This window comes from Pholis gunnellus, assembly GCF_910591455.1.
Source record: "Pholis gunnellus genome assembly, chromosome: 3".
NCBI classification, from domain to species: Eukaryota; Metazoa; Chordata; class Actinopteri; order Perciformes; family Pholidae; genus Pholis; species Pholis gunnellus.
In genome coordinates, this window is record NC_136529.1 from 18336238 (window position 1) to 18350976 (window position 14739).

The 14739-nt window shown below is 41.0% G+C and overlaps 1 protein-coding gene across 1 annotated transcript in view; it reads right to left on the reverse strand.

Annotated features, from left to right (window-relative positions):
- Nucleotides 1-773: 773 nt before the first annotated feature.
- The window catches only part of kif21b (kinesin family member 21B), a gene marked incomplete at both ends in the record, with an annotated part of 50927 nt that continues 36961 nt past the window's right edge, over nt 774-14739 (reverse strand). Inside the window, 8 exons of the mRNA XM_079156530.1 lie at nt 774-873; nt 1972-2171; nt 6357-6527; nt 6627-6744; nt 7351-7515; nt 7759-7939; nt 8563-8699; nt 11658-11696. Coding sequence (XP_079012656.1) covers nt 774-873; nt 1972-2171; nt 6357-6527; nt 6627-6744; nt 7351-7515; nt 7759-7939; nt 8563-8699; nt 11658-11696 — 1111 coding nt within the window. The remainder of the gene's footprint in view (nt 874-1971; nt 2172-6356; nt 6528-6626; nt 6745-7350; nt 7516-7758; nt 7940-8562; nt 8700-11657; nt 11697-14739) is intronic.

Genomic DNA, 14739 nt, shown 5'->3' on the forward strand with positions numbered 1-14739 from the left:
GTTAGGAGAAGCTAAATGTCAATTGAGTGGATTCTGTCTGAAAGGATAATGCTGAAGGTGTTAAATAAAAAGTTCCACTTGCGGAGAAATACACTTCTTGTCCAGAGTTTGATGAGAACATTGACATCCCTCTCATGTCTGTACGATAAATATGAAGCTACAGCTAGCAAGTATTTAGCTTAGCTTAGCATAAAGACTGGAGACGGGGGGAATAGCTAGCATGGCGTTGTTCAAAGGTGACCTACCAGCACCTCTAAACCTCACAAATGATACAGAAATATATCTTGTTGGTTAATCCCAATGAAAACTGAAATGTGCAATAGTCATGCTGGGGTTTTACAGGGGGTTACACGCCAGACTAGATAGTGCTAGTTTAGCTATTTCATGCATTTCAGTGGTATTGAACTTGGCAAAAAAAATGTAATAAGCATATTTAAAAAAAAGGAGCAGCAGGCTAATCTGTACACAATTAAAAAAAACATAAATTACAAAAAAAAAAGTAAATAAATACACTGTGTATAAAACTGATAGCTATTTCTCCTAGCGGAGGCGAGGAGCTCTAAATGAACCAGTAACCACGATAAATGTCAAAGAACAAAAGAAAACGTAGAAAGGAATGATAACAAATGGATAAAAACAGAACAGGGGCAAACAGAAGAGCGCAGGGACCACCCCGGTAAAGAAATACAAGGAAGACATTACGGAAAAGAAGGTGGAACTTTAGTTAAGAGAATACCAGAGGAAGGGAGGGTTGGTGAGCGGAGAAGAGGCAATCATGGGAGGCTGGTGGCTCTGCCTTTGATGGCAAGGACCCGTCGAGGAAGACACGGGGTCAAGCCTGGCACATAGCTCCACAACTTCACCCTGCAGTCACTGGTGTAGAGGAGGAGGAGGAGGAGGAGGAGGAGGAGGAGGAGGAGGAGGAGGAGGGCAAAGTTTAAGAGACAAAACAAGAGGAAATATCCGTCCACAGAAAAGAAGACGAAAGAGCATTAAGAGATAACGATAAAAGAAGTGACGAAACAAGAGTGAGGAGAGGAGAAGACAGGAAGAAGAGGAAGTAGAAGGTTAGTCAACTTCAGCGATAGCCCACCAGCTGAACGAAAAGTGGGAAAAAAAATGAACACAGACATGCAGAATGCCCCACTCAGATACACACAAACAAGTAAACAAGCATTATCTGACGTAGCTATGGGCTCAGCAAAACACAGATTTGGAGAAAAACAGGATGTAGCCTCCCACTCTCTGAGCTACAGAGGCTGACACACAACTGCAGATTATTGCTTGGGATGAAAAGAGTATGAATCATTCTCCAGTGTTTCATTCACATTTTCTCTCTCTCTCTCTCAAATATAAACACTATGTTTCATGTTCTCAGCCTCCAAACCCTCCTGATAAGGCTGGCATTATTATATATATATCTTTGCTATTGTCAACAAATACCACAAAAACAAAAACTAACAATGCATTATAGTTAATCTCTCGTTAGCTTCTGACTTCCCATACCTCATCTATGGCTCTGAGCTGCAAGCCCATATGGTGATACTGATGATTTAAATATTAACAATTGTATCCTTAAAGTAAAGTTTCATTTTTAAAGAAGGCCAAGTCATTTCCTTAAACAGCAGGGCACTGTAGTTTTAAGCAAACCTTATTCAAAAAGGAGTAAACTGTGTATTTGTTGGGGGCTATTTTCAGCAGCGGATTAACACACATTTTGTGCTCTAGTGAGTATTTACAGCAGTAAAAGGTATGTGTGGGATTGATAAATAATGTTAAATAGTTTTTGGACAACAATCAAGCTCTATGGCACAGAGGAATGAGACACATCAGGCCGGCAATACATGTTAGCAGGATCAAATCATTCAAATATAATACAATTTGATGGACACTTCTATTTCACAGTACTACAACAGGAAACATTTTTAGATTAGTGGCAGTGCAGTCTTTTTGCATTTCCTTTGTTTTTACCTGGACGCAGTGAAGATCTGTCTTGAGTTGGTACATATGGCGTTAATGGGGCTTTCGTGACCCCTGACCTCTCCTATGGGGGTGAAGTTTTCTACGTTCCACACCTTCAGCATGCCGCCCCTACAGGCGCTCAGCAGCATGGGCCGGCCCGGGACATGTGCCAGAGCGCACACCCAGTCCTTATGGGCGTTGGGGATTTGCTGTGGAGTCAAAGCAGAGACAAAGTCAGAGAGAGATAATTATATTAGCATAAATCTCCCGTTTCTATAATAACTCTGACATGAGCCGCTGTTTCATAAAGCAACAGGAGAGAAATAGCAAAGAAAGGGTGCAGACGTGTGAGGAGAATCATCAAAGTTAGTAGGAAGCGTTTCAATTGTCTTCATTTCAAATTACTGAGCAAGTATTTGGCAAAGTGTGACGGCTCATTTATGAGTCATTTCTATGGTCAGACTTAGTGTCGACATGACTTTTTAAGAGATTCTGATTGTATTGGATTAATTGTTCCTGCAGCTCATCTTCACACTTCTGCTGCGAGGAACACATTGTAACACACTGAGAAAAACATCTTGACGAATAGTTTCAAAATTGACATTCCACTTTTTTTTTTTAAGGACTTCAGTATTAATCAAAGAGATGAGGCAGCACTGCACAGTTGAGATGTTAAACACAGTCCGCATCTCAAAATACAGAACAAACAAAGAAATATTTAAATTTGACACAAGGCTTATTAATTTAGGTCCAAACAGAGGAACACATGCACAGGGAGATAACTTTTATTACATTAATCTACTTTTTCATGTTTGCTTCTCTCACTCATTATTTTCATACAGCATTTGAGATTAGCTTTCCACCAAAATAACACTGCAAATGAAGTACCCTTTGATTATTGTTGTTCCATTATTACCTCATATATACTAATTTGTTTTTCTTTGTCTTACACACTGCAGTTTGCAGTTAGAAAGCATATGTTTTTTCTCTTCAGCTTTCTGGGCATAATGATAAATCAATATTATTTTGACTGAAGGAGATTTTACCTTGAAACACAGCCCTAAGTTGTTTTTCTGTTCAGCTTTTCTTGCAGAACAATAGTCCCAGCAAAGAACAACACACATGTTGTGAGAAACATTTCACATGGCTTTGTATAAAGAAAGGAGTATATTTAAAAACACCATGAGCAGCTCTCAAGAAATCATCATGATTCACAATACAACACAGAAACTGTTGACAGAAATGAATAGAGGTAGACAGAAACAATGTTTGTTTACAATGCACAGACAACAGGTAGGTAGACTGAAATCCTGGATTCATGCTGCTTACCCAAAAATCTACTTGAAGGTTTGAAAGTTCATGTTTATGTCCTTTGGCAAAAAACTGATGTGTTTAACTGTGAAGTGTTTGTTAAGTGTGTTTATGTGGCCTTCCTCTTTGCCCTAAAGAGTCTTTCACTGTAGAACACAAGGATGTATTGGCCACTGGCATCACAGGTTTTGTCCATTCTCTATTAGAGCTAGACTGACAAACTGTCTGGCTGATAAATCGTGTGATATTAGTTTTTCGTCAATATAAGTGTTGAATTATAATGTCGGCCGATAAGGAAATAAGAAATGTCAGAACAGAAATGCCAAAGATATATTTGAGGTATTTAGAAGCGCCGACAAGTTTATTGTTCAACTGTAAAATATCACATATTTAGGGGAAAAAAAACTATATGGCTGATGTGATGTTATCATATTTAAATTCTTTAACTCTCAGAGATCGATGCCATTGACCCTGGAAACCCCGATACAGCTCGGGCTCTTGTCTCATCATCGATGCTGTTATCATAGATACTAGCTCTGGCATCAGTCATTGCAGTGTGCCATGTTCAATGCTGTTCATTTATGTGCTGAACGAGATGACGTTGATTACTTTTTCTAAGCGCCTGTAAATCAAAAAATCATCTGCATTTCCATCTTGTCGAAAACTAATATAAATGTTGATATACATGTATTTTTAAGTAATTGCATGAATATTAAATGGGTTTAAAATATAGCACCATCTCAGTATAATCTATTTGAAGCACCCGCCATGACAGCTGACAGGACAACTTCCTGATTCCGGGTGTCAGCAGTTTGTCATTTTTAGTTTCGGATCTATAGGCCAGAAAAGTGGAGAAATTAGAAATCCTCCCTTAACGCTCAGGGGAAATGGAGGAATCCTGCCCTGACCCTGAATCCACGGGTAATTGGGAGTGAGATAAGAGCTGTAGAAGGGGAATAGAAAGTACCAAAAGAAAGGGAGAAAGTTCTCACATATATTACTTCTACCTCGCTATCTCTAACAACTTTACACCAGTGGGTAAAAATGTGTCGGTGCTTTCCAACACCTCATAGAGAGCAAACATCACACTGCAGCAACAGCTGCATCGGCATGTCGACAAACCAGCAAAACACACACAAACTTGAAATTGTTTTTGGGAGGTATATTTTTATAAAGCAATTGGGAATCACTAAACTAGAATTGAGTAATTATAAATAAATTGCTTCCCATATTCTCCCAAGAAACACACTATGGCGTATGCATTTTAACAGAAGGGTCGGAGCAGCAGAAGTCCTGGAGGAGGCCGAGTCTACTGTAATATATTCTATTGTACCCTAAGCCACAATTTGATCCTATTACATAATTAGACAGAGACTACAGAGTTAGAGAGGCTGTAAAACGGATTGTGCTGGCTGCTTCACAAATGAGGTTAAGGTTATATGCCGCAGACCACAGCACTAACTGAATTGATATAATTCAGCCTTTGAATGGAAACTGTAAGGTCTTATGTTCTTGTTTTCTCTGTTCGGATCAACAAAGGCTAAATAGAACTTATGCAAATAACAAGAAAGTGCCGATTAATATGCATTTTGCTGTGTATGCAAATGAGTAAGCCACATCCACCCACAAGGGGCATTATAATGCACTATAACATATGCAGCGCCAATGTGGGATGCACTAGAGACATCACAGGAGTCAACACATGCATACAAAGACAAACACATACAGACACACACATAAAACCTTCCTGTCTGGTACCTGTGGCTATGATGCGTGTGTGCTACAACACCCTGACATAACAACACTCTGTTGACCTTCTCCACAGAGAGAACCCTCTGGGAAAAGGAAGACACGAAGGGAGCTGTCCACCAACTGAACGCTCAACAGGCAGCGCATTTCTTTTAACAGCAAAGCCAGTGTCAGATAACGAGTAAAGTACAATCTCTACTGGGACTGAATGGTGTGTGCGTGTGCTTTGTAATGTGTGTAACTAATGGTTATTTTTACTCTCAATTCTTTAGTTCTTCAATTCATCATTTAAATAATCATGACATTTCCAACCAATGGTTATTTAATAATAGAATAAAACAAGAAAAGTATCAAACCCTCACATTGGAGAAGCTCGACCCAGAAACATGTTAAGCGAGTGGCCGGGATGGCAATATCAGTCTGTCTGATACGACATTCATGCCCCCCTCAGGATAGATTGTAGAGACTTTAGTGATCCCCTGACTTTTTAACTAGTGTCACTCTCAGAGCAAAATTTAAATTCGTCTAATACTTTTGGTTTAAACTAATGACATCCCCATCTGCCTCAGCTGTACTTTGTGTTGTTCTTTTTGGGGGTCTAATGACCAAATGTTCGCATGCTTACACTCTAAACTAGGATAAACATTATACCTGCTAAACATCAGCATATTATCTCTGTCACTGTGAGCATGTTAACATGCTGCCACTATCATTTAGCTCAAAGTGCCGCTTGACTAAACACAGCCTAACAGAGCTGCTAGCTTAGCTGCTAAATCATTTATTTAATTTTCAATCAATTAAATGTTTAATTACTCAAACAATCAATTGATTATCAAAACCACGACTCCACACTAGAAGCATATTCAAATTTGGTATCCTCACCAAAAGGAATAATTTCCCCACAATAATCTCCCAAAGCCCCCTTTGTACTGTGTTGGCAGTCTATCGGCACTTCATGCACCGTATAGAAAGTCTGGCTTTGAGCGCAATTTAAGGGTCAAGATGTCAGGAAAGAATAGCCTCAGAGAACGATGGACTTCTACTACCTGCAGGCTCGCTGCCCCTAACGTCAGGATTTTAAACTTTGATGTTTAAACTCTGCCTCCACATGAATATTTAATAATTCTGCTGCCTGCTGAACTCGACCCCGCTGACCTCACATACTGTGTAGGAACAGACAACACATGCGGTCTTGATTTCAAATAACCCTTAGCGAGTGTCTGTATGTCTTCAGCAGAGTAAAAGAGACGTGTTTTATGCTTTAAAGAAAAGCCCCTTCTTCATCAATAACACATATCTTGACAAAAACACATGCTCTCCATGCAGACACACACCTGAGTGAGTTCCTGATGCTCTAAATCCCATTTTTTGATGCCGTTGTCTCTGGACCCGCTGAACAGCACATCTCCCTGTACAGCCAAACACTCGATGCCGTCATAATGGGGCGGCTCAAAGTTATGAGCTGGACCTATATTACCCAGCGCTCCCTCTGCCACGTCAAACACCTGAGGACAGAAGAGGGAGCAGGAGACTAGATGTGTCTGCATCTGTGACACTCGGATATGGTCTGAATGTGTGTGTGTGAGAGAGAGAGTGTGTGGTACCTTGACATAATGGTCTTTGGAGCCAGTGATTACTTGGTCTTTGCCCAGCAGAGACTGCCCCACTGTCAGGCACATGACAGACCCGCTGTGGCCTGTCAGCTTCCCCATTCCTTGCATCCTACACACACACACACACACACACACACACACACACACACACACACACACACACACATACAATTGGTGAACCAAACATCTGTGAAATACATTTTCAAGGTTTCACTGAATGAAATCGCTTTCCATCTCGCTAGTGAAGCAAAACTACTGAGACACAGCAATGCCATAGGCAGAGACGATACTAAAGAAATGTTTAATACATTCATTTTTCATTTCTGGGGGCTGTTATGCATCATTAATTGGGTCTGAGCCCCTCAGTGTAAACTGTCTGGTCCAATCTGTTAATCATTTCCCTCTAGATGCATAAAAAGACAGCGAAGCTGCTGGATCTCAGAAAGAGGTGCCTTGCAGAGAACATACTCAAGCACACGTCAGTGCTGAGTTTGTGCCCTTTCTTTTGACAGCCTTTTTAATCTCTTATGTCAGATGTTAATTAACTCTCTGCTTGATTAACATCCGACAAGTGAATATATACATCCACGTCAAAAAATGATTTAGGGCTGAACCAAAAGAGGTGGGGGATGACTACGAATATTAATCAGTGAAGGAGTTCATAAATACATACATACATACAAGAATGACTAAATTGATTAATGAACAAATATACCTGTTGAGGTCCCACATGCGAACAGTGTTGCCAGCAGCAGCGTAGAGCACAGATCCTGACGGGTTGAGGGCTATCTGGTTAATCTGACACTCACCCTGAGCAAATGTTATTGTGCGGGTGGTGGTGCCCGCACATACATCCCCCGAAACCACCTGCCCCGATGAACTGTTTGGGGTAAAGAGAAGCAAAAAGGTTTAAGAGAGATTTTACAGTTGTCATATCCTGTGGGTGCATTTCACGTAAACATTTAGCACATTTAATTTGTCACTTTCCTGCAACTTGATAGATCAGTGAACCGAAAAAGCATATCCCAACATCGCTTCTAAAAATGATCTCCTGAGCTGCAATTTTTTTTTGTTCCACTGCTCCAAAGCGTTCCATGTGGCGGGGTGAAGGGAGGAAACTTACGTAAGCGTGCGGACACACTTGGCAGAGTCGCGGATGTCCCACACCTTGATGTAGGAGGTGGAGACGGAGAAGACCAGACAGGAGGAAGGACAATATTTGACTGAAATCACGTTGTTTGGGTGGCCTTTGAGGGTGACGATCTCTTGACCCGTTACCAGGTTCCACATCTTACAGGTGCGATCTGCACAAGGAAAAAAGGTAGTTCCCTTCAAATTCTCTCTTTGGGTATCATACTGCAATAAATGGATCAGATTATTCTATTCTTGCTACATAACTCATTGTCAGTAATCTGACTTTTGACACATTTGAGAAAAAAATTATTAAAGTTATTATTTTTACCCAGAAGAGTTTAAATGCTACGCCTAGCTTAGCATAAAGTTTTAATGCTTAGCCTAGCTGGGCAAAACCAAGGAAGCAGGGGAAAACAACCAGCCTCTCTCCAAAGCTTCAAAAACATGACTATCCACATCTCTAAGGTTCACTGGCTAACATGTTGCATTTGTTTAATCTGCACACAAACACAAATGTAAAAATGACAAAGCCACAAAAACTACAAATTGTCTTTTTTTATTTCTGTTTGTGATGGCAGATTAGAGGCATTGTTTGAAATTTTGGAAAATATGCTTATTCACATTCTTGCAGAGTTAGATGAAAAGATGGATACTGCTCTCACGCAGAGCAGCTGTGATTAGCTAGCCAGCGGCACACAGGGACTCACATGCACACTTTAAGTCATCATGTTATTTGTTTCAACATGAATCCATTTAAAAGAGCTTTTAAATATATATAGCATAGTATGTGTACCTTTAGATCCAGTAAATAGCAGCTCATCTGTGGCATCAACACACAGGACCGCCTTGGAATGGCCCTCGGCTACAGAAACACACTGCAGGGGCGCTGTCCGACCCCCCTTCACACCCCCGATGGGATTGATCACACCCCTAAAGATCACACACACACACACACACACACACAGACACGGTGTCACAGTGTCTTCCAAATTCATCAGTGAGGATGATTTCTTTCCACATATCTACAGGTGTATGCACTTTAAAAACACAGGCCGATCACAAACATGCACACAAATATAACACAAAAATAAAACACAAATATTCTTCCCATTATACAGTGACAATACAAACCTCAATAGATACAATGTGCTCCCCTAAAAACTATGCAAATATGCCATCACACTACTTCATGTTGGTTTTCAAAGCCCACCCACTCTATCTCTCCGGCCTGCCTTTACTCCCCCTCCCCGCTTTCCTGTTGTTGTGGAACCAATTAAGGCATTATAAGAGCTGCTTTCCTATAGAATCTCTCTCTTTCCCTCCTATGTTGTGTGCAGTCACTCTCTCTAGCTGAACCTCTGCAACCCCCCCCCCCCCCCCCCCAATCTATGTCCCACTGACTGGAGAGCAGTCAGCAAAGTGAAAAGAATAAGAGGGAGCAATGTGGGAGAATTGGTCCCCAGTGGTAATACCAGTGGTGGTTAGTGTGTATGTGAGTGCAAATGTTGGTGAGAGAGAGTGAGGTGCAGAGCAAAACAGTGAGGGAGAGCCAGAGGATGTGAGTAGGGAAAAGAGAATCTGTGATCACACACACAAAACTTGGGACAGATTTTGTTTCTGCACCCAGTGAGAAAAACACAGAAGGGTGTGCTTAAAAATAAAGATAGCAACATGCTCCTCTTCTGTGCCTGCACGTACGCTGATGTCACAGCGGGAAAGCACACGCACACAAACAAATACACACGTCAAATAAAAAATTAAACACTACACACCATACTTTCTGTGTATCTTTTTTTACGACGTAAAAATGTCAACCAAAATCAAAAACCGTCAGTGAAAAAAGGTTGCATGCATGTCTACCAAGTCTCATGAAACACAAAAGAGCACCGACTTGTGCAGAATAAGCTCAAAACAATTGTTTATGACAGCCACAGCCTGAAAGACCAACTACACAACAGCCTACAACTCAAAAATAAACCACAGCACAACGTCCTCAGACGCCGTCATCATCACCACATGCAGCATCCATTCTCCGCCAGTCAGGTGGGAGCTGACTCTCAGTTCAGCATCCCCACAGCCAATCGCCTTTCAGGGCCCGGGGAAAAGGGTAAGTGGTACATGTGGGTAAGTAGAGGAATGTAACAAGTTGATAACACAGTCAGATTATCAGCTTCTGCTCTTCTGCAGAGCTGCAAAACCTGACTGTACATTCAATTTGTCCCACCCACTTTTTGGTCCAAATCCATTTTTGCAAAGACTTTGGAAAGGTATTTGATAAAAGAATGGGGAGAACCATTGATGTGACTGATATATTAACATGTTTTTTTGGTAAATAGAAAAGAGAAGGGAAGGTTAACGGTCACTGAAGGCTGTTAACCCTATTGTGTTGTCTGAGGAAGGCCTTACGCTCCATTCTGATTGGTAAATGGGAAGTTGGGTGAAGTACGATGTTAAAACTTTTTTAAGTCATTCTTTACTTTAAAATGAAAAAAAACATAATTTCGCTATTTTACCAGAGCCCCTATATTTACAACCAAATTGTACCTGCTACGGAACCATTATGTTGAGTTATTTTCAGAGCTTTCTTTAGAGTTTGTCTTCTGTTTTCTCTGTAAAGGACATACTGTACACTGCACATACTGTAATATTGCTTAATGCAGCACTCTGTTTCTCACAGCACGGCGCTGGTCCAAATGGCAGAAAGTGTTCCAATTCTATCAGCGCCTGTGAAAGATATCATAGTGTGCCGTGTTATGCGCTATGAGAGGGCTGTTAATGGCTGTTGCAGGGCCAAGCACCAAGAGACCAGCAGACTAATGAAAACATGGAGGGAGAGGAGTGTGTGCTCTCTGCCATACACATAAAAACAGACAGAAGAGCCTTGGTGAGAGGTGCAGCTAAAAACACAGAAATAGACCAGAATGAAAGGAGAAAATTATGTTTTTATCATTATTATATCATTTGATTCCATTTGTCTAAAAGGCGTAGTTTGACATTTTGGGAAAACATTTAGCTCATTTGCTTTCTTGCTGAAAATGATATAGGAAGATGGATAACTCTTTCATGTTTTTACACTGATTTCAATACTACAGCTAGTAGTCAATTAGCTTATCTTAGCATAAAGACTGGAGACAGGGTGAAAGAGCCTGGCTCTGTCCAATGGTAAAAACACTAACTAACTCATTAACTTGTTCTATTGCATTTAAAATGTACAAAGAAAGAAGTAGAAAACTAGAGCCTCTGTTGGTTGCCTGGCGAATTCACAGTGATGACAAGAAGCCGCTGTATCCGGTCAAAAAATAGTCCGGCACATAACCCCCCTCCCTGCAAAACCATAATTTGTTGTTTTTACACTTAGAGAGCAGGGCTTAATGTCCCCCCCCCACCCCATTTCCACTCTTTGTGCTAAGCTAACTGGCTACCGCTACAAATTTAACAAACAGAGTGACACCAATATCTAACACTTGACAATAAAGCAAGTGAACTATTCCTTTAATTTATAAGTATTTCTAAACCTCTTTCAATACTGCAGGTTTTATTGGAAATTAGGCTGTATAGTAAATTACTGATCATTGTTGTTGGTTGTTTCACATTTAAACCAGGTGGTTGCTAAAGTCATAAGATGTTTGTTTCAATAATATTAATGGTACGGTTCACTCAGGTTTTGTGTGTGCGAGCAACACAACGTCACAGGTGAGAAAGGCCGGCGGGTCAAGAAAGCCGCATGTGGTTAAAACATGCAAGACAGCGACCTCACCCACAGCGTGGGGCAAAAAGGAGGCGGAGGAGAGGCCAGGCGAGGCACTGACTACCGGTGGAGACGAGATGACACCAGGTGACTTAACAGGCAAATGGGGAAACAGAGAGTGACAAACACAGTTCCTCTACCTGAGCACCTCGGAGAGCGAGGAGTCGCTGTCATCCGACCTGGAGGCAGAAGAGGAGCAGGAGAGGGGAGAGCGGGGTGGGAAGAGGAAAGGGTTAACCACGCTAAGGAAAGACAGAAGGGTTACTGGCAAAGGGTTAAAAGGAGGAGTGACTGGAGGAAGGGTTTAGATATAAAGCAGAGAGCAAACTGGCAGGAAAGCTCAGTCAAATAATAAAGCTTGTCCAGTTTTTATCAGGCAGTTTGCCATCAAACGGGCTTCTTCCCAAAGATGACTACTGAACAGTCTGTATTCTTTAACCGCTGTCTGCAGATGTTTACCGTAGGTAAAGGTTGGTTAAATGGACGTTTCCCTGGTGGTGTTAGGGCTAACATTAAATGTTAAAGGTTTAAACAAATAGTTAGACATTTTGGCTTGTCCACTTTCTTGCTGAGTTTGATGAGAAAATTGTAATCAAAAATCAAAAATCAAATATCAAGTTACAGCCAGCAGCTGGTTAGCTTAGCCTAGCTCTGCCTGACGTTAGCATAATTTAGCCTGCCAGCACCTCTAAAGCTCACTAATAGACAGGTTATAACTACTTTGAATTAGAAAAGTTACACGGGGTTATGTGCTGGGCTATAGCCAAGACTTGTGATAATTACACAGCGTATTACCAATTAAACAAAGAAACATGTTAATTATTGAGCTTTAGAAAGGCTTTTGGCAGGTTATCCCTGTGTCCAGTCTTTATGAGAAACTAAGTTAGACGACTGCTGGCTGTAGCTTCATATTTGACATACAGACATGAGAGTGGTATCAATATTTTCATCTAACCTTTGGAAAGAAAGTGAAAAAGTAGTTCGCACAATGTCGAACTTTTCATTTGAACAAGGCAGAAAGGTACTGAAAAAAAGGAAGTAGTCGAGGGACCACTAATATAAAGCTAGTCATACACTCAGGTCAAAGAACTGCACGTTACAATTTGTACACTTTTGCAGCCCCAATGCACGACTCCCCTGACGCCAGTGTACGCTCTCACATCAACTCTTTCCAGCCATATACAGGCAACTAGTGCAGGAAGGAACATATTAGGATTAGGCTCCAGGGTTAACAGAAGGGAAAATGGAGGATACGGTTGTGAAACTCACAAGCCGGTCCGCTCAAAGCTGTCGAGGGAAAAATCTAGACCACACCAATATAGTACTTCCACTGAGTGGACACAGTGCAATGAAAGTGTTATTATATTGTAAATATTTTATAGCTTCAGGTTTGTCGCCACGGGTGCCTGTGCTTTACACGCAGAATCAGGAGACAAGAAACTCATTGAGTCTTTCAAATCTGTGTCAAACGCCGGATCCCTGTTTCATAGCCAACCAATCTCTTCAAATATGATTTGATTGAAAAACAGAAGCAGAATACATCCATACAGTCCCAATCACAAAAACCTCTTATTGCATTTCAATAAGTTTTGTGAACTTGCAAAAGGTCACCACCATCTTTTGTATCTTTGCATAGCAGACAGCTTCTCATTTGGCACCCAATTACACAGAAATCATACGATTCAGACTGGCTTTATAATGATTATTTGTATAAATTGTCTCCACTTAAAGCGTTGAATGTATGCTTGTTGTGATGCATTAAGTGTCGGAGTTAGGTCAGTGTGAGTAATGTTAGCATAATGAAACCAAACAAACCGAAAATGATTAAATATTGAATCTTTGGTAAAAAAAAATCATTGCATCCAGTATTTACTTCAGTAAAAACAACAAAACATTTACCTCCAGACACACCTCACTTAAAAATAGTGTAAATGACAAAAGTATGTTACCACCCTCCATCAGGTTGCAACTATGCAAATACTCCCAAATATGAAAGGAAAAACAACCTCACACCATTTCATCCTCATACATCAGGCTCTACAGGAGGGCTTCTCCTGTGGGAACTACAAACGCGACCCTAAACATAAATATCCTCCCTCACTGACACACTGGCTTAATTTTAAATGACTACCAATCACAACAGCTGCATGGAAAGATGACAAGAGCCAACTACCCGTGCTCCAGATAATGAGGACCCACAGGCTCCTATAAACAGAAATATTCACACACACTGCGCACACACAAACACAACACCATAACTCATTTCAAAAAGCATCCTCGCTAACAATTAGGGGTCAATAAAGCTGAGAAATGTTCCGGATTAGTGAATATTACAAAACAAACAACTTCAGAGCCAAACGCTCACTGAAAGGCTGCGGTCCATCGGGACCAAGACCTCACGACACATCAACAGTTTCTTCCCATCCGCAGTCGGGCTCATCAACAGAACCCGGGTCCCCCGCTGACTGTCATCCCCAGGACACTTTCCTACCGGTCACTCCCCCGCACATCCCTTCTAGGTTCTTATTTAAATACGCTCGACACCTTTACACTACACTTACATCTCACTTGTTTATAGTCCTGTTATCTGTTCGTTTGTGCACTTTATTCTATATTTCACTTTATTCTATATTTTTCTGTACATGTTAATATGTTTCTACTTTGCACTGTGTTGATTGTTAAATGTTATGCACCTCCGGTCACGTCAAATTCCTTGTATGTTCAACATGCCATGGCAATAAACGGTTCCGATTCTGAAATTAACTGTTGACATTTGTCAGCGTTGAAAGCTGGAATTGATTGTGAGCAGGAAGGGAAACGGCTGGTTGCTCATTCCAGACTTAACACTTTTGCGGCTGACATAAAAATGTGTCTTATATCCACATTGTGTATCTACCCTTCTCAATGTGTAAGCATGGAGTCCAGCTACACACATTGAGACACGTTTATCAAACATCTAACTACAGCCTCAGAAATTACCATACATTTAAATCTAATTCTCTCTGACAACAAACCTGAATAATATGAGAAAAAGATTTATTGCAGAGATCTTTTTTTATTGGATTAGATTGTAGAAGGTGATTTATCTTTCTCTTGTCCAAATGCACCTCGTGACATCTCAGAGCAGACATATTATACCACATCTTGCTTTTTTCCCCAAACAACCACAAGTGCCCTGCCAGTTTGCTCCTACAGAGGATGTGAGAATGTGAGCTGATTCCC